The sequence below is a fragment of the Oratosquilla oratoria genome, chromosome 38 (assembly GCF_046742065.1).
Source record: "Oratosquilla oratoria isolate Oo_2021 chromosome 38, ASM4674206v1, whole genome shotgun sequence".
Classification (NCBI taxonomy): domain Eukaryota; kingdom Metazoa; phylum Arthropoda; class Malacostraca; order Stomatopoda; family Squillidae; genus Oratosquilla; species Oratosquilla oratoria.
In genome coordinates, this window is record NC_134814.1 from 25456838 (window position 1) to 25481129 (window position 24292).

The window sequence follows — 24292 nt, forward strand, 5'->3', positions numbered from 1 at the left end:
GTCATTTTTGTCCTTTGACCTTTTTTTGCTTGTTTTCAAAGTTATAGATCTCAAACTGTATATCACATACATTTCAAATTTATAACCTGAAATGTATGGGTTTTAAATAATGATTTTGTCAATACAGATTTTATATTATTTTTGTCTTTTGTTTAATATTTTTTCAAATTCACATGAAAAAACTCAATTTTGAAAAAAAAACAACTGCCATTTGCCAACTTAAGACAATAAAAATTCCCTATTTTCAAATTTTTAGACAGCCTTTAGAATTATATTACCTTTTTCAAATACGGTGTATCTTGAAAAATAGCCGAGATCTATTGCTTTAGTCTTAAAAACTTTTTTTTTCGGGAAATCGCCGTCAAAGTTTAAAATATGTTATACTTTTTTAATTTCTAACAAAGCCTATCCCTGATATTTTTTCTTTTGTGTATCATCATGTTTTCTATGCTCTTTAAACTTCAGAAACAAGAAATACATGATAATTTAGTAATATAAATGTTTTGTACTCACCAGTCACCACCACTGCAGGCAATTGCTGGTGCCCAGTCCCCTCCCACCACCTCCTGGTGTCAGGATACTATCTATACACGACTATAATAAAAGTATAGTCATGACTATAATAAAAATATAGTCATGCATAATAAAAGGGTATCATCTGGCACCACCAGACTCATGTCGCTGGGTTTTGAATTAAAAGCCATCAGGATCATAATCCTTTGAGGGCTTGGCAGTGGCACCTTGCTTCCTCTTCTTGGGTGGCACTGGGGTTGACCTTTCAAAGAAGCTGTCACTTTTGAGTGTGTCAGCTGTTGATGAGAGTCCTATTAATGACAAAACAGAGCCTTCTTCATAACCAAAGTTATGTTGCAAGACTGTTACCTGTGCAGCAAAAACCAATTTGTCCAGTCCAGCGAACTTTGACTTTGAATACTTTCCCCAGAGCTTGGCATGCAAACTTTTATTAGGATTTTGTGTTTTGCCTTTGAGACACTTTTCTAGAAGATCTTTTCTTGTTAGGTCTTCATACACACTTTTAATCAGGTCTTGTTCTTCCCGACTGACTCGAATGGCAACTTTCATTGCCTTATGATCAAAGGTTTCCCCTGCTGCTGTCTTTCTCTTTTAAAAACACCATGATTCTGGACAAAGATCATGTTGTGGCAACTCATTTGTGCTTATACAATGATAAAAAGTTGCCATTATGTCAAGTTTTAGCTCCTCCCAATTACCACCAATTTGCCTGTTGACTGCATTCAGGTAGTATTGTTGCAAACGTTTGATAACAGATTCTGGCAGGGTCATCACTGACCTAAATTGAACTTTTCCTGTCTTTGTTACTTATTTTTCTCTCCTCTGTTGCTTGAGTCAGCAGCCGCTTTCCCATTCTTTTATGCAAATGATTATTGCATTCTTCCTTTATTACAGGATGCTTTTTGCCATAGGGGCTTTCATCACCATTCAACTGTATAAGGGCCTTGTATGTACTGGAGTCCCCATCACTAACCATAGTCGTGCATCTAACCTTCATGTCACTTGACCTCTTCCACATTCTCAAAGCACACTCAGGTTCCATGCTAGCTGATGGCCCAGGGAAATTTTTCTTACATAGATTTCTTTTTGCGATTGTCCAGTTTAGCTGTCAATTCTTCTTTAGTGATCTTATTCTTCTCATATTTCCCTGTAAGGACAGAACAGGCATGGCAATATGATCCTTTGGCCTTCCGTATTTGCTTTATCTTCCTAGGAGGCATTATGACAAAAAATAAATAAATAAAGAAAAATATTCACAATTTTTTTTTTTTACGAGATTACACTCACGCAATCAAATTTATTGTGTAACTAGTGCGTAAGCATGCTCTGCGTGATTGGAAAACGCGAGAGCCTTCGAAGCGTTCTGCAAACTACAGCGAATGCGGTGGACGGGAGAACAGGTTGACGTGTTCGCCAATGACATCAGGCGATTGGCAGGCCTGATTAATCTCGAAGGCAGCAGCCTGGAGATGGTAGTGAGAATGTCTTTCGTGAATGGGTTTCCAGATTACATATCGACTGGGCTGCAGGCAATGGAAAATGCAGCAAAGGCAGACATGGGCGAACTGATAGCCCGCGCCAGGCTCCTGACTAAGGCTAAGGATGGAGGGCCGATGGGGGCTGTACCCAAAGAACAGCCACAAAGGAGGATGCCCTCGGCGGAATAAGGCGCGCGGGCCGGAAGCGTGGCCACTGACGACTACCGAAAAAGAAGAGCGGGCAAGCTCGGGGGTGACTACAACGGATGGCGTGGGATGTCGCGAGTCCGTTGTTACGAATGTCGGCGACTGGGTCACCTTGCAAGGGACTGTAAGGAGGTAGAGCTCATCTGTTATTCGTGCAATCAGCCAAGACACATGGCCCGAAATTGTGGTCAGGGAAACGGGAAATCGGCGGCCACCATGCAAGGGGCCGCCGAGGAAATGTAAGGACACCTTTCAGTCGTATGCCGATCGTGGATGTCTGGGTGAGAGGGAGACGCGCGAGGGCGCTGATAGACTCGGGCTGTTCAACCACGATCGTGAGGACCGACATAGTTCAAGAGTTCAGACGGAGATGTGGCCCTGACGACAGTCGACGGGAGAGAGACAATATGCGAAGGCGACCAGGAAATTGGAATGATAGTGGAGGGTATTCCGAGACGACAGAGTGATCGTCATTAGAACGATTCTAGAGGGAATTGACGTGGTGCTGGAAATGGACGGAATTACCCAGTTTGGAGACGTCGCGTTTATCGGTGGGCTCATACGGATTGGAATGAGGCGGGACTCGGAAGGGAGGATGAAGAACCGACCGAGGCCAGGTGAGGACATAGTGGCAATGGGAGCCGCGGAGGGCGGTGCTGCCCCGAAGCTCGACCCTGGCGAGAGGGCGACGCCGTGCACGATTGAGGACGAGGATTTCCTGGCGGAATTTGACGGCCGAAAGTGGGAAGTAGAGTGGTATCCGAAGGAAAGCTCGCCCGTCTTGAAGAACAAAGTCGACTGCTACACGCGGACCCTCAGAGAGGGGGTGAGGGAGGACTTTGACCTCGAAGTGGAGCGATGGATCGAGGAGGGAATCTCGAGTCCCTGGGAGGAACCAGTGGAGGGCGGAATCCTGCCCTTGATGGCAGTGGTACAGCCAACCAAGAGCAAGGTGCGACCGGTGCTGGATTTCCGAGAGCTGAACCAGTTTGTGAAGTGTCATACTGGCGACGATTTTGTAGATGTGTGTAGCGAGACCCTACGCAGGTGGCGCCGAAGAAGGGGGGCGTCCGTCGTTGTAGACTTGCGGGCGGCTTACCTGCAAATTCACGTGACGAAGAAGCTATGGAAGTACCAGCTAGTAAAATACAAGGAGAATTTGCTGCCTGACCAGACTGGGTTTTGGGCTCAGCTCGGCCCCGAGGATCATGAGAATCCTGAAGACTGTACTGGAGAAGACTGAAGCGATAAAGAAGGGCACCGACTCGTACCTCGACGACATACTGGTGGATGATAGCATAGTATCAACGTCGAGCGTGGTGGAACATTTGGCTCGGTACGGATTGATAGCTAAGGAACCGGAGCCGTTGGAGGGAGCAGCAGTGATGGGACTGCGACTGGAAAGGAACGCGGCAGGAACGCTGATGTTCAGGCGAGGGAAAGATCCCGAAGGTGACGGACGAAATGTGTAAGCGAGAACTTTTCTCCCTTTGCGGCAAATTAGTGGGCCACTACCCGATCGCCGGTTGGCTCCGTAAGGCATGCAGTTACATTAAGAGAAGGGTGGGATCGAGAGACTGGGGAGAGAAGGTTGATGAGGACATGCTAACCTTGATACGCGACGTTGTCCAGAGGACGATGCACGATGATCCTGTGAGAGGACAGTGGAACGCGCCCCAGCAGAGCCATGGCGTAGTGTGGTGCGACGCTAGTAGTTTAGCGACCGGCGCTGTCTTGGAGATAGGGGATGTGGTAGTCGAAGATGGAGCGTGGCAGCGGAAGAAGGACGACTACCACCATATTAACGTGTCAGAGTTGGACGCGATCTTAAAAGGAATCAATTTGGCGCTGAAATGGGGGCTGCGTGAGATCGAGATCAGGACGGACTCAGCCACGGTAGCGGGGTGGATGAACTGTGCTGACGGCTGAGAAGAGAGTACGCACGAAAGGAGCTGCAGAGATCCTTGTGTAGCGCCGCCTCGGGATCCTGAGTGTTAATCGACGAGTTCGGCATGAAGATAAGGGTGAGGGAGGCATCCTCGGAGACGAACAAAGCAGACGCGCTAACCAGAGTAAAAAAGAGCTGGCTGAAAGCGAAGGAAGAACAGGACGAGAAGAAGCTGAAGGTGTGCGCCGCTGGGTCCTTTCGTGCGAAAGAGTTGCACGAAACGCATCACCTAGGGGTCGATAGGTCATTGTTCCTGGCAAGGAAGGTTAACCCGAACATATCATGGGAAGAAGTGCGGCATGTGGTGAGGGCGTGTGCCCGCTGTCAGTCCAGACCCCGCCCCCAGACCGCATTCAGCGGGGGAGCTCTGCGTGGAAGAGAACTGGGGGCGGCTGGCGATTGACGTAACCCACTATCAAGGCACCAGATACTTATCGATGGTTGATTGTGGGCCAGGGCGGTTCGGCATTTGGCGAGAACTGAAGGCGGACACTGGAGAAGAGATTGCGCGGGCGATTAACGAGGTATTTTTGGAGCGGGGCCCAGTGGATGAAGTCCTGATGGACAACGGGACGTCGTTTCGGTCGGAGGCGCTGAAAGGTACATTGGACAAGTGGAACACAAAACGCTTCTTCCGGGCAGCGTACCGACCGAGCGGAAATGGGATAGTGGAACGATACCATCGTACAATTAAGGCCATAGCCGAGAGGGCGCGAATACCGCCGACGGAGGCAGTTTTTTGGTATATCTCCCCCAGGTCAGGCCAAGACGACCGCTCGGTTCCGCAAAAGGCCGTGTTCAAATACGATTGGCGGCACCCGCTGCAGGGACCGCAACTGCCGGCCAATGCCGAAGGCCCCGCCTCAGTGCAGGTGGGGGAGGAGGTATGGGTGAGACCAAAGGACAGGAAGTGCACGTCACAGTGGACGAGAGGGACAGTGACGGAGGTGAACTCACGGAACAATGTTTCTGTTGAGGGAGTGCCGCGGCATATCTTGGATGTTCGGCAGGTAGTGAGTGAAGGAGAAGATGAGGAGGAAGGTCACGGAGCGACAACGAATGAGGATGGGGTGTCTCCGAGACCCCACCGCGAAAGACGCCCGCCAAGGTGGCTGCAGGACTATGATGTAGAGGAAGGAGAAGACGAGGAGTAGGTTGATCTTGAGATCAAGGGGGGGTGGTGTGAGCGCGAGTGTATATGCCGCGGACGGGGACGGACGGCTGGCACCCCTCGCCTCCTTCGGGGGGGGGGGGGTCAAAGGGCACGAGCGCTGGTATCCCCCTTCCCACCAGAGGGGGGGGGGGGAGTGCCCTCGCGTCGGCGTGGGTGAGCCCGAGCCGGGAAAGGACCGCGCGTGAGTGGTGGGGTGAAAGAGTGTAAGAGTATACACAAAGGAGGATCGGGTAGGCTAGTATTAATGGTTAGGAGGTAGGGAATTAGGCTAGATTTAGACTAGGCGCAGCGGAGTGTGTTACGGAAGAAGGAAAGGACCCACCCAGGAGCGACCGAAGAACCATCGTCATCGACGCACAAATAAGTACTTTTGATCACAATATGGTCACTACCTATGTTGACTCACCGTAACATTGCTAACACGAATATGAAGTCTTTGTTGTTCCATTTGGACTTCACGTCCATTTATGACCTACACACTTTTCAAAGAAAGTATTCATTATCCTCATGTTGTAGTTCTCTGCAAAATTTACTTACAACTCTCCTAGTTTCTTTCACCTACTCCAAATTTCTATGCACGACTCGTCTCCCATATTCCCCACTTTAGAATTAAAGTTGCCTATTACCAACGTGTACTTTTCTTTATCCATTACCCGACTTGAATCATAGGATTCAATTTCATCATCTGAACTCTGAAGTTGGTGCATAAACCATTCTCCATTCACCCCTGTCTTCTGTCCTCCCGTCCTTCAACAGACATTCCCCTCTTCCCCAAAGCCCCCTTCACCCCATCCATCCATCTCATCCTAGGACGTCCCCTCATGTTGACTCCCTCCACATCTGCCTTCCATACCTCTTTTACTAGTGTTTCTTCACTCACTTTCCATGTGTCCACACCATCCTAATACTCTTTCATCAACCCTATCTCCCAACTCCCTTTCCACCCCTGTTCTTCTCCTCACCTCATTTCTCACTATCTAGCCTAGTAACCCCCATCATACTTCTCAGACACCTCATCTCAAACACATTCAAACTCCCCTCTTCCTCTCTTACGTTCCATGTTTCTGCTCCATACAGTGCTGTTGGCACAATCACTCCTTCACTGTCTACTCTTAGCATCCATTCCCAAATGTCTATTCCTCATTACACTTTAATCAACCAAGGCATTTACTCTCTTCTCTCAATCTACATTCTACCTCCACCTTCACTCCACCTTTTCCTGCCACATTTGCACCCAAGTATCTAAAACTATCCACTTCATCCAGTCGCTCTCCCTTAATGCTCACTTCCAGTCTACTGCCACTTTCACCCCTTGTACATCTCATCACCTTACTCATCACCACATTTATCTTCAGCTGTCTTCTATCACATACTCTCCCAAACTCACCAACTTCCTCAGTCCCTCCTCCGATCCTGCCACAAGCGCAATGTCGTCAGCAAACAACAGCTGGCTTATCTCCCACTTTTCTCCATTTTCTTTAACCATCTCCAATCCCTGACCCACTACCCTTGCATTTACCTCTCGCACTACCCTATCCATGTACAAGTTGAACAGCTAGGGCCACATAACGCATCCTTGACGAAGTCCCACCTTTACCTTGAACCACTCACTATTTCTAATCCCGACAAGCTCTACTACTCTCAAAAACTCTAGACAGCTCCTAGAAGCTTTCCTCCTATCCCATACATCTGCATAACCTCCCACAGTGCCTTTCTGTCTACCCTATCGTAAGCCTTTTCCAGATCCATAAAAAGCCCAAACAACATCCTTCTTTTCTATAGTTCTCTCACATATTTGTCTTGCCACAAAGATCTGATCTACACAACCTCTACCCGTCCTAAATCACTGTTCCTCACCAATTACTCACTGTTCTTCTCCTAATCCTCTCAATCAAGATCCTCCCATAAGCCTTCACAACTACACTTAACAAGCTAATCCCTCTGAAACTACTACATTCACACTTGTCCCCTTTTCCCTTGTAAAGTGGAACTATACAGGCACTCCTCCAGTCCTCTGGCACTCTACCCTCTCCAGCAAACTTTAAATAACCTCACCAGCCTGTCCACCATCACTACCTTTTTTTTTTTTTTTTTTTTTTAGACATTCTGCATAGCATCCATCCACACCAGGTGCCTTACCTCCTTTAATCATAACTGCCTTCACTTCATCCTTATTTCTCCTCCATTTTCCTCACTCATCACTCGTTTTCTTAGCATTTCCCACTGCAGCTATCTTTCCCTTCCTATCCTCCTTCACATTTAGCAACTCAATAAAATATTCTGCCCATCTTCCCCTTACTGCCTTCTCTTCCATTATTATCTCTCCATCTCCACCTTTTACCTTTTCTTCTCTATTTGATTCGCCTCTTCCTCTTAATTTCTTTCCAAAACATTTTTATTACTTTCAAAATTTTCTGTCATACTATTACCCCATTTCACATCTGCTCTCCTCTTTGCCTCCTTTACCTTTTGCTTTACTTCTCTTTTCTTTTCTTTGTAACTTTCATACGACTCCCTCGTCCTATTTTGTAACCAATCTGTGAAAGCTTGCTTCTCATCTACAACCTTTTGTTTCCTCATCCCACCATTCACTACCCTTCCTTCTATTTCCTCCTGTCCTTGTTCCACACACCATCCTTGCACACACACCGACTCCCTCACTGAACCATCCCCATTTCTCCTCCACACCTAGCTCCACTCGACTAGCACGACTCGTCTCCCATATTCCCCACTTTAGAATTAAAGTTGCCTATTACCAACGTGTACTTTTCTTTATCCATTACCCGACTTAAATCATAGGATTCAATTTCATCATCTGAACTCTGAAGTTGGTGCATAAACCATTCTCCATTCACCCGTCTTCTGTCCTCCCGTCCTTCAACAGACATTCCCCTCTTCCCCAAAGCCCCCTTCACTCCCTCCCACTCCTTCAGCTTTTTCTTGTACTCTTTTTCCTTTTCAGTTAAAGAGTTCACTCTAAGCACCTCCCTACCTTTTGTCCCTTTCCTTTTTCTCCATCTATCCTCCACTCAACTTACCTTCCACCAAAAAATGGTCTGATATTCCCCCACCCTCTCCCCTTAGCACATGTACATCCTTAACTCTTCCTATCATGGTCCTATTTACCACTACATAATCCATCAACGCTCTATCTACCACCCTTCCATCCACCACCAACTCTCCACTACGATTCTTCCCTGGAACTCTACATTTCCCAACCACTCCATCAATTGGACCATTTCCTACCCTAGCATTAAGGTCTCCCAGTACTATTGACATTTCTCCCTAAATCCTCTATGCACACAAAGGCCTCCCTTTCTTCTACACTCTTCTCACTGCCAGGCCCATATGCACTTACAAAGACCCACATCTTTCCCAGTTTCACCTTCATCCACATTATCCTTGAGGAAACCTTCCACTCCACGTTTACCTATCTCTTCACTTACTAGAATAGCCACCCCTTCTCATAGCCACACCTCTCCCTCGCCCTCTCTTCATTCCTGATAACCTCCCTCTTACACTCCCAAACTTACACTCACCCTTCCCTAAGTTTCACTCAAATCCAACACATCCATCTTTCTTCTCACAAACATACTATCTCCTCCCTTTTACTCTTATCTGTACCACATCCACACATTAAAAGACCCAAACCTTAGGGTGCTGGTCCGAAAACTCCCAGACCCTCTTATGCTTTTACTTTTTCGTTTAGGAATATCCCCTGTGGAGCTACAAGGAGAAGGATGCCTAGTTCCACTCCGTCCCTTTCTTCTCGCCTCTTACGATCCAAGCAGAAATACTTGGTGGCAGTATTCTTTTCCCCACCACAGGGAATTCCCCCACAGCAGAAAATGAATACTCAGAAATGGTACAGGACAGCAGCAAGGGGTTGGGGGACAGCATAACGGAGGGACAGTCGTAGTATAAAAGTCATTTCTCTATGAACAATTTTTCTCTCAGACAAAATGATGTGTGGCTCTGGTCCATAGGGGCGCCCCATATAGACCCTAAAGTATCAAATGCATGCTACTTTGCCACAATAACAAGCAGCCAATACCCCATTGATAGATCTGATAAAAGATGGGAGGGCTTTAAGAGGTCAGAAGTAAACAAGACCACATGTCAAGAATGTGAAGAGCTTGTTTTCCATATAGATGTATATGTATTTACCTAGTTGCATTTACCTAGTCTCGCAGCATCTAGTTTTTTAAACTCTAGGACAGTGTTTGCACTTGTTTCATCTTGTTTGTTCCAGACCACCATTGGAATTTTCAAATCTTCAACTATCCTTTGATTTTTCATGTCCCTTTGTTTCTTTTATTCCACTTTAAAATGACTTCTGTCAAGGACTTCCATGCCTTTCATGATTCTGTAAATGGCCAATAGATCTTGGTTCTAAAGTTGGGAGTTGCAACTCGGACAATCTTCATTCATGTCAATTTTTAATGTGTCCTGGCCATCTTTGTCATTGCTCTTTGGATTCTTTCCAATTTCCTTGCATTTTTTTTGTACTGGGTGTCCATAATGTTGCACCGTACTCCAACCTTTGTCTTAGTGTGATCAATTTTTTTTACCATTACTTCATCCAAGTAATTAAAAGCCACCTTTATTGACCTTAGTAAATTGTAGGTTTCTCCAACTTTTGTTTATCTGCTTTTCTGGGGACATGTCTGGTGATAATTACTCCTAGGTCCTTTTCGGAGCTAACTTTACTTTGTGCCAATCCTATATTGTCCTGACATTTTAACTTTTTCCAAACTATTATACTACATTAATGTTGAAGTTCACTTCCCACTTTTAGCTCCATTCCCAGACTTTGTCCAGGTGCTATAGCCCAAGCTCAAGCAATACAAGAGTGAATCTAAACATAATTGGAAATTGAAGATATAGATTAATTTGGGACCACACATTAACGAGTTTAAGTATGTTAGAAAATTTGACAATATGAGACAGGACCCAACAAGTGTTGCTCCTTTCATTGTACTACAATTAGGTAAATACAGCTCTGCATGCACATGCATGCATTTATAACTTAAGTTAATACTAACCGACTAACTGGATCAATTCTTATTTCACAGGGTCTTTCCACACCCTCTTTAATGAGCGGTAAGCAAGCTGCACCATCAGAGGCACATACAACGATGGCTTGACCGATCTTGTCAGTCAGGTAAAGGTTACGACCATACCAGTCTACAGCAATTCCTCCGATTGTTCCCAAACCTACAAGTAAAAAAAAATGAGCAAGACGAGACATGTTCAATACATCACTGAAAAATATGCCAATGATGTGGCTTTGCTCAGGCATAAATCTGGAAATTACCTGATAAAATTTCTTCTGGTAGTCCATCAGATTTGCGACTTTTTCGGTACACATTTCTACCGTCATGCCAATACACCACGTCATCCACGGGATCATAAGATACTCCTTGGACCTGTGCAGCAATCTAACGTCATTTCAAATTTATATACTGTAGAGTTCAGTACAATTATGGCAATTAGCAGTTAATTACTTGCCTGTTCTTCTCCATGGTGTAGGAGGTCATACACATGGTCTTTTAAATAGAGGAGGCGAACGTCGTTGCCAATGGACATTATGAGGAATGAATGGCCAGGGACTGAGGGTAAGAAATCAATTTAGTTTTAAAAACCACACTACTACAATTTACAATTAACCACACCCACTATGCATTCTCACAAGTTACAATTCTTACTTGTAGTGAGGCAAGTTGTGTTATCCTTCTGCAAGGAATAGCCTTCAGCACAGGTGCAAATGTAACCACCATCCTGGTTGTTGCAGAAGTGTCCGCACACACTTGAATTACTGCGGCACTCGTTTATATCTAATGCAATTAAGAAACATGCACATGCCTTTTAACAACCTAGTTTTGAGAAAAATCTTATTGAACAAAGAATTGGAATGAAAGGTTATACAAGTTACACTAGTTCATAACTTGTACAAGCACTCAACCATTTGGCTTAAACACTATATCCTATCAGTGCTAAACTTTATTCAATTTATGAACCCCTGCCCACAAAATGGATTATTTCCCAACTCACGAACAATGCTACTCACCGCTGCAAGTTCTCCCATCAGGATTGAGGTTGTATGAAGGAGGACAGACACACACCGCACCTTTGGGGGTTTTGTAGCATTCATGGCTACAGTGGTTGTCACACAATGTTGGTTTACCTGGAAAACCATGTTAGCCTAAATGCTAACAGTTCAGTCACCGACTTACATGCAACCCAAAGAATTCAGCTTGATATTGAAAGTAATTTATAGTGAATTTTCTAAATTTATACAGATGTCCAGTGAAGCGTCAAGAAACTAGATTTAGCACAAGGTGCAAAATTCTGTAGTATTTAAGGTTAATATAGGTCAATAGCTTACCAACAAGCCTTGCAGCTTGAATTCCATGTATATTCACAGTTCAGGACCTAAAAACATATCTTACCAAAAATCCAATTCATCATGATTTGCCACAGGCTCAACTTTACCTTTGCCAAACCTTGATGGAAGGCCCAAGTAACAACTTGTTCTTAAAGAAGCTAGCAAAGCCAGAAAAAACTTTGTTGATACAAGTTTACAAGTAAACCCAGATTCTATGTCCACATTCAAATGGAATATATAGAACTTGTGAATTTTCAAAATTTCAGATTGGGAAATTGTAGCAAAAATTTCAGGTGAAATTTCATGACAGTGTTGCTACCTGCTATGGCTAGACCTGATCAATATTGGGAAGGGTACTGCACAATTTACTTTAACATCTGATAAAAAGTTGGGGATTATGGATAAAGTTAGATATACCAATTAACTTCTCCAGGTAGTATGTCTAAACACCATCAGAATTAACATGGGCAAGTTGGCTGGCAAAGGGAAACTACAATTTTAATACTGAAGCATAAAATATATTTCAGCTACTTGAAGTTCTATTCACAATCAAAACGCAGAATGATTCATCCAACTCTGAAAATACAAGTAACCATACCAAACCAAATAAAATTTCCACATTTCCACGCACGCCCCCAAACATTTCCACGCACGCCCCCAAACATTTCCACGCACGCCCCCAAACATTTCCACGCACGCCCCCAAACATTTCCACGCACGCCCCCAAACATTTCCACGCACGCCCCCAAACATTTCCACGCACGCCCCCAAACATTTCCACGCACGCCCCCAAACATTTCCACGCACGCCCCCAAACATTTCCACGCACGCCCCCAAACATTTCCACGCACGCCCCCAAACATTTCCACGCACGCCCCCAAACATTTCCACGCACGCCCCCAAACATTTCCACGCACGCCCCCAAACATTTCCACGCACGCCCCCAAACATTTCCACGCACGCCCCCAAACATTTCCACGCACGCCCCCAAACATTTCCACGCACGCCCCCAAACATTTCCACGCACGCCCCCAAACATTTCCACGCACGCCCCCAAACATTTCCACGCACGCCCCCAAACATTTCCACGCACGCCCCCAAACATTTCCACGCACGCCCCCAAACATTTCCACGCACGCCCCCAAACATTTCCACGCACGCCCCCAAACATTTCCACGCACGCCCCCAAACATTTCCACGCACGCCCCCAAACATTTCCACGCACGCCCCCAAACATTTCCACGCACGCCCCCCAAACATTTCCACGCACGCCCCCAAACATTTCCACGCACGCCCCCAAACATTTCCACGCACGCCCCCAAACATTTCCACGCACGCCCCCAAACATTTCCACGCACGCCCCCAAACATTTCCACGCACGCCCCCAAACATTTCCACGCACGCCCCCAAACATTTCCACGCACGCCCCCAAACATTTCCACGCACGCCCCCAAACATTTCCACGCACGCCCCCAAACATTTCCACGCACGCCCCCAAACATTTCCACACACGCCCCCAAACATTTCCACTCACGCCCCCAAACATTTCCACACACGCCCCCAAACATTTCCACACACGCCCCCAAACATTTCCACACACGCCCCCAAACATTTCCACACACGCCCCCAAACATTTCCACACACGCCCCCAAACATTTCCACACACGCCCCCAAACATTTCCACACACGCCCCCAAACATTTCCACACACGCCCCCAAACATTTCCACACACGCCCCCAAACATTTCCACACACGCCCCCAAACATTTCCACACACGCCCCCAAACATTTCCACACACGCCCCCAAACATTTCCACACACGCCCCCAAACATTTCCACACACGCCCCCAAACATTTCCACACACGCCCCCCAAACATTTCCACCCCCGCCCCCAAACATTTCCACACACACGCCCCCCAAACATTTCCACACACGCCCCCAAACATTTCCACACACGCCCCCAAACATTTCCACACACGCCCCCAAACATTTCCACACACGCCCCCCAAACATTTCCACACACGCCCCCAAACATTTCCACACACGCGGCAAATCATTTCCACACACGCCCCCAAACATTTCCACACACGCCCCCAAACATTTCCACACACTCCCCCAAACATTTGAAATCAGTTCACAAAACATTTCAACCGACGTCCCCAAACATTTCCACACACGCCCCCAAACATTTCCACCCACGCCCCCAAACATTTCCACACACGCCCCCAAACATTTCCACACACGCCCCCAAACATTTCCACACACGCCCCCAAACATTTCCACACACGCCCCCAAACATTTCCACACACGCCCCCAAACATTTCCACACACGCCCCCAAACATTTCCACACACGCCCCCAAACATTTCCACACACGCCCCCAAACATTTCCACACACGCCCCCAAACATTTCCACACACGCCCCCAAACATTTCCACACACGCCCCCAAACATTTCCACACACGCCCCCAAACATTTCCACACACGCCCCCAAACATTTCCACACACGCCCCCAAACATTTCCACACACGCCCCCAAACATTTCCACACACGCCCCCAAACATTTCCACACACGCCCCCAAACATTTCCACACACGCCCCCAAACATTTCCACACACGCCCCCAAACATTTCCACACACGCCCCCAAACATTTCCACACACGCCCCCAAACATTTCCACACACGCCCCCAAACATTTCCACACACGCCCCCAAACATTTCCACACACGCCCCCAAACATTTCCACACACGCCCCCAAACATTTCCACACACGCCCCCAAACATTTCCACACACGCCCCCAAACATTTCCACACACGCCCCCAAACATTTCCACACACGCCCCCAAACATTTCCACACACGCCCCCAAACATTTCCACACACGCCCCCAAACATTTCCACACACGCCCCCAAACATTTCCACACGCCCCCAAGCATTTCCACACACGCCCCCAAGCATTTCCACACACGCCCCCAAGCATTTCCACACACGCCCCCAAACATTTCCACACACGCCCCCAAGCATTTCCACACACGCCCCCAAGCATTTCCACACACGCCCCCAAGCATTTCCACACACGCCCCCAAACATTGACATTTCCCCACTCTCCCCCTTAGAACATGTACATCCTCAACTCTTCCTACTATACTTCTGGTTACTGCTCTATCTGCCACCCTTCCATCCACCACCCTCTCCCATGTGTATTTATGCTCGACTTTCTTCCTAAACCCTATTTGCTATCATCAACTCTGGACAGCTCTCCACTACGATTCTTTCCTGGAACTCCATCTATTGGTTCATTTCCTATCCTAGCATTAAGGTAGCCAAAATGGGAAAGGCATAAAAACACTCCCACCCATTTCATCCCTAAATACACTCCACACCCCTCCCAATACAACTAAATTTACATTTCTCCCTAATCTATATGAATTTGTTTAAATCCATCCAAAAAGCCTCCCTTTCCTCTATGCTCCTCACTACTAGGCCCATACGTATTTCCAAACACCCACATCTTCCCAGCACCTTCATTCACATTAACCTTGAAGAAACTTCCCTCCACTCCACTACACGCTTACTATCTCTTCACTTACTAGTATAGCCACCCCTTCTCTCTCTTGTCCTCTCTTCACTCCCGAGAACCTCCCAACTACTCCCAAACTCACTCGCCCCCTCCCTTTCAACTTCGTTTCACTCAATACCATCACATCCATCTTCTCATACTGCCTATCTCTTCCTTTTTACTCATCTGTACATTAAGGGTCGATTCACACTATCGGTCCGGTCGCGCTCCACTCTCGTTCCGCTCCGGTTCTAAGGTATTCAGGGTTGATTCACACTATCGGTCCGGTCGCGCTCCGCTCTCGATTCTGAGGTATTCACACTATCGGTCCGCTCTCGTTCCCGTCATCCCCCCTCCCTCGACACCAGTAGAAGTCTTACCATTAGTTACGAAGGATGCGAGACTTTTCTGACGCCGAGTTGGCAATAATCGCTATTGCACTTGATGAAGGAAAAAAAAAATATTGTGGGTTCATCCTATGTTGCAAGATAGGAAGACTGAAGGAAAATTTCATACTCTGTATCCTCGTCTTATTGATGAGTAAATTCCACAGCCATTTCAGAATGAACAAAGGAACATTTGAGAAAATACTATCCAAAATTGAGGATGACTTGAAATGTACAAGATGCTGCACTTTCTGGCACTGATGTGCTTGCACCATACGTTATAGTGGGAGATGAGGCTTTCCCGCTGAAGAGAAATTTGATGAGGCCCTACCCAGGTTCACAGACTGAACATAAGGTAGAGAAGAGGATTTTTAATTATAGATAATCTAGAGCCAGGAGGATAGTCGAGTGCACATTTGGTATTCTTGTGCAAACCTTCAGAATATATTTAAGGAAACTTAAAGCTATGCCTTCTAACGCTAATGCAATCATTACAACATGCATACTTCACAATCTGATACACCCAAATGCTGTTGCATTACCAGATACCGTTGTCATGCCTCCATCAAACACAGTACGTCCAATGTGAGGAAGAGGGGGAAATGCTACAAAGGAGGCTTTTGGCGCGAGAGAAACACTGAAAGATTATTTCAGCTCCCCAGCTGGTTCAATGCCTTGGCAAAATGATAAAATATAAGTAGACAAACAAACTTGTGTAGGAATATTTGTTGAGTGAGCTAAGGAGATGCATTTCCGCAGTGGATAATAGGTTGTTATACATATGGAATTTCTTTCTTCGGTTAATGTGTATTTTTTTCTCAGTACCTTGGCAAACATTATCACTGTAGTGCAGCGAAGTCAGGTCATACAGCTCTGGTTTACCTTTTGACTAATTCTATTAGCATTTCATCTAAATCCACAAAATTAAAGTAAGTTTTGTAGGTTATATTTTATTCAGTTGGTGCTTATGAATATCCTCGCTGTATGCATTGTCATTGCATCAGTAATAAATAAAAAGAAAATGTATTTTTATCATTTTTCTAACTCTCTCATGATCCCATTGTGGCGTTTCCATGGTTTGGTAGGACAGAAGGCAACACTACTTGCTTATATGAAGGCTGAATCTCGACTGGAGTGGAGCAGGAGGAGCAGGACCGTGGCAACTGAGTTCACACTGGCGCTCACGGTCCAGTCACACTCCGGTCTCGCTCCAGTAAAAATATATTTTGACGGAACCGTGACCGGAGCGAAACCGGAGCGAGACTGGAGCGAGAGCGCCAGTGTGAATGCTTCCATTGAAATTAACGAGACAATATTGGACCGGACCGAGAGCGGAGCGGGAGTGGAGCGCGACCGGACCGATAGTGTGAATCAACCCTAAAAGACCCAAACCTTAGGATACTTGTTGGAAAACTCCTCGACCCTCTTATGCCTTTACTTTTTATGTCCCTTGTGGGACTACAGATAGCAGGATTCCTAATACTATCCCCCGTCCCGTCTTTTGTCGCCTCGTACGACTCAAGTGTAGACTGAGAATTCTTTTCCCCCACGAAAAAGGGAAATGTATATTCAGAGAAATGGTACAGGACAGTAACAAGGGGTTGGGGGACAGCATAACGGAGGGACAGTCGCACAACGTTATATTGGGAAGGTAAATTCAGTGCCTCGTGATCTAGGGACAAAAATGTGTAAACAATCCCAGAGTTCTCTAGACGCCTTCCTCCGTATTCGTGATTCACCTGCATGGGTTCTCTCCAAACTTCATTCTGAAACTTAAGACTTCCTTTGAAAATTTATTGCCTTGCCTTGCCTTTCCCTACAGTCCATTAACAGATTGGTTGTCCACGATTCTCTACCATTGTGCAACACTTACTGCAGTCTCCTCCCTCATCACTACCGTCTGTACAGTCGGGTGTTTTGTTGCAAGCTGCCTCCAGAGGTACACATTGGAGCTTCGTATCACATTGCATCTCTCTTGACACATCACATTTTTTTATGGAATCTGAAAAAAACGAAACGGTGGGGGCAATGCTACGCTAGCCGAATGATTTATCTTCCACTCCCCAATTTTCAAACTGCACAAGCGAAAAATTTACCGAAATTCAACAGAAATTTCACCTACCGCAATCCGATTCGTCACTACCATCCCGACAGTCTTCGTCACCGTCGCAAACGAAATTGGGAGGTATGCATGCACGATTTTTACACATGAAGCTGTGTGGTGGACAGGTTAAATCCTATTGGGTTAAAAAAAAAATCAGATTGCTATCTACTTATACATACTGCAATCAGCTGTTTAGTTTCCACTTTAATAACTAAAATACGACTTACAGAAATCTATACTTGTTGGAACATTTCAACAGGCTTACAATCTTATTTCATCATTCAGATTTCCTATCTTCAGAAAGAAATTGACATTTGGAAATTAGAAGAAAAAACGTGACCGAAGCGAACAACAGTCGGAGCTGGTGAAGCCCGTGGAAGCCTAGCGAGACCTCCCCCTTTACAGACTGATGGGAAATTTTGGTCAATGAAAACTAATCTGGTAAATAATGGCCAATTACCTTGCAGTCAGCCTCGTCACTTCCGTCTTTGCAGTCTACTCCCCGGTCACACACCCATTTCTTTGGGATACATTTTGTACCTCCGTCGCATGGTACCGAATGAATTCCGCAGTGGCGAGGTTTTTGGGAACAATTTTCTTCGTCGGATCCATCGGCGCAGTCGTTATACTTGTCACAACGCAAAGATACGTGGATACAGTTTCTACTCCAATGGCAAGTAAAATACCGCTCAGGGTCCGCACAGCCTGTAATGTGTATTTGTCATTTCACTGGCACACTTGCAAATAAATGTATATATGATACACTCACATTACACACACAAATACACACATGCATACACACTACATACATACACACAATTACATACATACATACACATTACATACATACATACATACACACACATTACATACATAAACACACATTACATACATAAACACACATTACATACATAAACATACATTACATACATAAACATACATTACATACATAAACACACATTACATACATAAACATACATTACATACATAAACATACATTACATACATTACATACATTACATACATTACATACATAAACATACATTACATACATACATACATTACATACATACATAAACATACATAAACACATACATTACATCCATCCACAAACATACTTATTACATAAATTACATCCATCCACAAACACTTATTACTTACATTACATCCATCCACAAACACACTTATTACTTACATTACATCCATCCACAAACACACTTATTACTTGCATTACATCCATCCACAAACACTTATTACTTGCATTACATCCATCCACAAACAATTATTACTTGCATTACATTCATCCACAAACATACTTATCTACTTGCATTACATCCATCCACAAAACACCTTATTAAACTTTGCATTAAAAGCATCCATCCACAAACATAACTTTATTAAACACAAAAAATCCGATACATCCACCCCACATACAATACTTATTACATCCATACATCCATCCACAAACATAACCTTATTACATCTCCATCACATCCATCCACCAAACATACTTTATTAAACATCCATACATCCAACCACAAACATACTATTATTACAATCCCAATACTTCCCATCCACAAAACATACGATAATACATCCATAACATCCATCCACAAACATACTTATTACATCCATACATCCATCCACAAACATACACATTACATCCATAACATCCATCCACAAACATACTCATATTACATCCCATACATCCTCCATCCACAAACATACATTATTACATCCCATACATCCATCCCACAAACATACTATAAGTTACATCCAACAACATCCCCATCCACAAACCATACTTATTACATCCATACCTACCCAGCTCCACAAACATAACTTATTACAATCTCATACATACCATCCACAACCATAAATTTATTACATCCATACAATCCATGCCACATACATACATATTACAGTCCATACATACCATCCACAAACTATACTTAATTACAATCCCACCATACATCCATCCACAAAACATACTTATTACATCCAAACATCCATCCACAAACATACTTAATAACATCCATACATCCATCCACAAACATACTTATTACATCAATACATCCATCCACAAACACTTATTACAGTCCATAAATCCATCCACAAACATACTTATTACATCCCTACATACATCCATCCCACAAACATAACTTCATATCATACATTACATGCCATACCTCCAAACCATACTTATATCATAACATTACATCCATCCACAAACATACTTATTAACATCCATTACATCCATCCGACAAAACATACTTATTACATCCATTACAACATCCATCCACAAACATACTTATTACATCCATTACACATCCATTCCACACACACACTTATATTACATCCATTACATCCATCCACAAACATACTTATTACCTCCAATCCATTACATCCAACCACAAACATACTTTTTACATCCATTTACATCCATCCAACAAAACAATACTTATTACATCCATTTACATCCATCCCACAAACATACTTATATACATTCCAATTCATCCCATCCAACAAACCATACTTATTAACATCCATTACATCCATCCACAAACATACTTATTACATCCATTACATCCATCCCTCACAAACATACTTAATTACATCCATTACATCCATACCAAAACAAACATACTTATTACATCCATTACATCCATCCCACAAACATACTTTATTACATCCATTACATCCAATCCACAAACATACTTATTACATCCATTACGACCATCCATCCACATACATACTTATTACAATCCATTACATATCCATCCAACAAACATACTTATTACATCCATTACATCCATCCACAAACATACTTATTACCATCCCATTACATCCATCCCCACAAACATACTTATTTACATCCATTACTTCCATCCCACAAACATACTTATTACATCCATTACATTCCATACCACAAACATACCTTATTTACATCCAATTACATCCATCCACAAACATACTTATTACATCCATTACATCCATCCACAAACATACTTATTAACATCCATTACAACTCCCATCCACAAACCATACTTATTACCTCCATCCATTACATCCATCCACTAAACATACTTATTAAACAATCCATTACAATCCATCCACAAACATACTTATTACATCCATTAACATCCATCCCACAAAACAAACTTATTCCATCCATTACAATACATCCTTCCACAAACTTACTTATATACATCCATTACAGGTCCATCCACAAACATACTTATTACAATCCATTACAATCCATTCCCACAAACATACTTATTACCTCCATCTACATCCAATCCACAAAACAATACTTATTACTTACATTACAACCATCCATCCACAAACCATACTTTATTACATCCATTACACAATCCATCCCACAAACATACTTATATAACATCCATTACAATCTCATCCCAACAAACATACTTAATTACATTCCATTACATCCATCCACAAACATACCTTATTACATCCATTATCATCCATCCACAAACATACTTATTACAATCCATTAACATCCATCCACAAACCTACTTATTAACATAACATTACATTCCATCCACAAACTTACTTTATTACATACATTACATCCCATAACCACAAACATACTTATTAACATATAACATTACATCCATCCACAAAACATACTTTATTACATACGTTACATCCATCCACAAACACTACACTTCATACATCCATACATCCATACCACAAACAACTTATTACAATCCATACATCCATACACTAAACACTTAATTACATCCATTACATTCCATCCACAAACATACTTATAACATCCATACATACATTCCATCCCACAAACAATACTTAATTACATATCCATACATCCATCCACAAACATAGTTATTACATCCATCCATCCACAAACATGCTTATTACATCCCATACATCCACCCACAAACCACACTTATATTACATCCATAACACAATCCACCCACAAACATTTTATTACACTCCAATTACATCCATCCACAAACATACCTTATTACAATCCATTTACATCCATTACATCCATCCAAAAACATACTTATAACATACATACATCCAACCACAAAAATACTTATTACACACATTACATCCATCCAGGAAATCCTATACTTATTACACACCATTACAACCATCCATCCCAAACACCACATACTTATTACATACATTACATCCATCCACAAACATACCTTTTATTACAATCCATACATCCATCCATCCACAAACACTTATTACATCCATACATCCACAAACACAATTTACCATCCATCCAATCCACAAACATAACTTATTACTTCCATAACATCCATCCATCCACAAACATTATTACAATCAAACATCCATCCACAAAACACTTATTAAATCCATACATCCATCCACAAACCACATATTACATCCATCCATCCATCCACAAAACATACTTATTACATCCATACATCCCATTGCCACAAACATACTTAATTCACAACCATACTCCATTCCACAAACAAACTTATACATACAATCCATACATCCATTACCACCAAACATACCTTATTAATATCCATGACATCCATCTCAAAAAACATTCTTAATTACATCCATACATCCATCCACAAACATACCTTAATTACATCCATACATCCATCCATCCACAAACATTATTATACATCCCATACACATCCATCCACAAACATAACTTATTAACATCCATACATCCATCCACAAACATAACTTATTACATCCATACACATCCATTCCACAAACATACTTATTACATTCCATACATCCATCCCCACAAACTTACTTATTACATCCATTACATCCCATCCACAAATCATATTATTACATCCATACACCATCACATCCACAAACATACTTATAACATCCATACATCCATGCCACAAAACATAATTATTACTTCCATACATCCATCCACAAACATACTTATTACATCCATACATCCATCCACCACACTTATTATATCCACTTACATTCCATTCACAAACATTACATCCATTTACATCCATCCACAAACACGATTAACATTCCATTACATCCAATCCACAAACATACTTAATTACAATTCCATTTACATCCATCCACAAACATACTTAATTAACATCCATTACATCCATCCCACAAACATACTTATTACATTCCATACATCCAATCGCACAAACATACTTATTTCCTTATCATTACATTCCATCCAACAAACATAAATTAATTCTCATACATTACATCCCTGCCATACTACAAACATACTTATTACATCCATAAAGCATCCACAAACACAATTGCTTATTACATCCATACATACATCCCTACACTAGTATATTACATCCATACATACATCCAACACTTATTACATCCATACATAGCATCCACACTTATTAACATCCAAACATACATCCCACACATTTATTACATCCATACATACATCCACACTTATTACATCCCATACATAACATCCACACTTAATTTACAATCCATACATACATCCACACTTATTACAATCCATACATACATTCCCCATCCACACGTATTACAAGTCCATACCATACATCCACACTATTTACAATCCATACATACATCGCACACTTAACATCCATACATACATCCACACATTAATCTACAACCATACATACATCCACACAAATTTACATCCATACCTAACATCCAGCAAACACTTATTACATCCATACATACAAACACCTTATTACAACCATACATACAATCACTTATTACATTCCATAACCATACATTCCACACTTATTGACATCCATACATACATCCACAAACACTTATTACATCCAATCAATAACATCCACAAAGCACTTGTTACACAATCCATACATACATCCACAAACACACTTTGTTTAACAATGCCATACATACCATTCCACAAACACTTATTTAACATCCCATTACATCCAGTCCACAAACACTCATTACATCCATTACATCCATCCACAAAACATACTTTATTACATCCATTACATTCCATCCACATACTTAATACATCTATTACATCCATCCACCCAAACATACAAATTACATCCATATCACATACATATTACATCCATTACATCCATCCACAAACATAACTTATTACATCCATTACATCCCTCCACAAACATACCTTTATTACAACCCATTACATCCATTCCACAAACATGACTTTTATTAACACCCATTACATCCATCCACAAACATACTTAATTACAACCAATACATCCATCCATCAAACATAACTCATTACATACATTACATCCATCCCATCAACACACTTATTCCATACATCCACACTTATTACATCCATACATACATCCACACTTAATTACAATCCAAACATACATCCACACTTTTTTACAATCCATAACATACATCCACACTATATACATCCCAATACATACACTTATTACATCCATACAGATAACAAACACTTTTATTACATCCATACATGGCAAACACTTATTACAATCTCCTACATAACATCCACCAAACACTTATTACATCCA

General features: G+C 43.0%; 1 protein-coding gene across 1 annotated transcript in view; it reads right to left on the reverse strand.

Moving 5' to 3' along the window:
- LOC143020019 (vitellogenin receptor Yl-like) overlaps nucleotides 1-24292 on the reverse strand; it is a 160885-nt gene that overhangs the window by 91400 nt on the left and 45193 nt on the right. The window contains exons 4-11 of the mRNA XM_076176127.1: nucleotides 18238-18482; nucleotides 17796-17910; nucleotides 17547-17675; nucleotides 11412-11528; nucleotides 11050-11178; nucleotides 10853-10953; nucleotides 10659-10770; nucleotides 10387-10558 (exon numbers count right to left, since the gene is read on the reverse strand). Coding sequence (XP_076032242.1) covers nucleotides 10387-10558; nucleotides 10659-10770; nucleotides 10853-10953; nucleotides 11050-11178; nucleotides 11412-11528; nucleotides 17547-17675; nucleotides 17796-17910; nucleotides 18238-18482 — 1120 coding nt within the window. The remainder of the gene's footprint in view (nucleotides 1-10386; nucleotides 10559-10658; nucleotides 10771-10852; nucleotides 10954-11049; nucleotides 11179-11411; nucleotides 11529-17546; nucleotides 17676-17795; nucleotides 17911-18237; nucleotides 18483-24292) is intronic.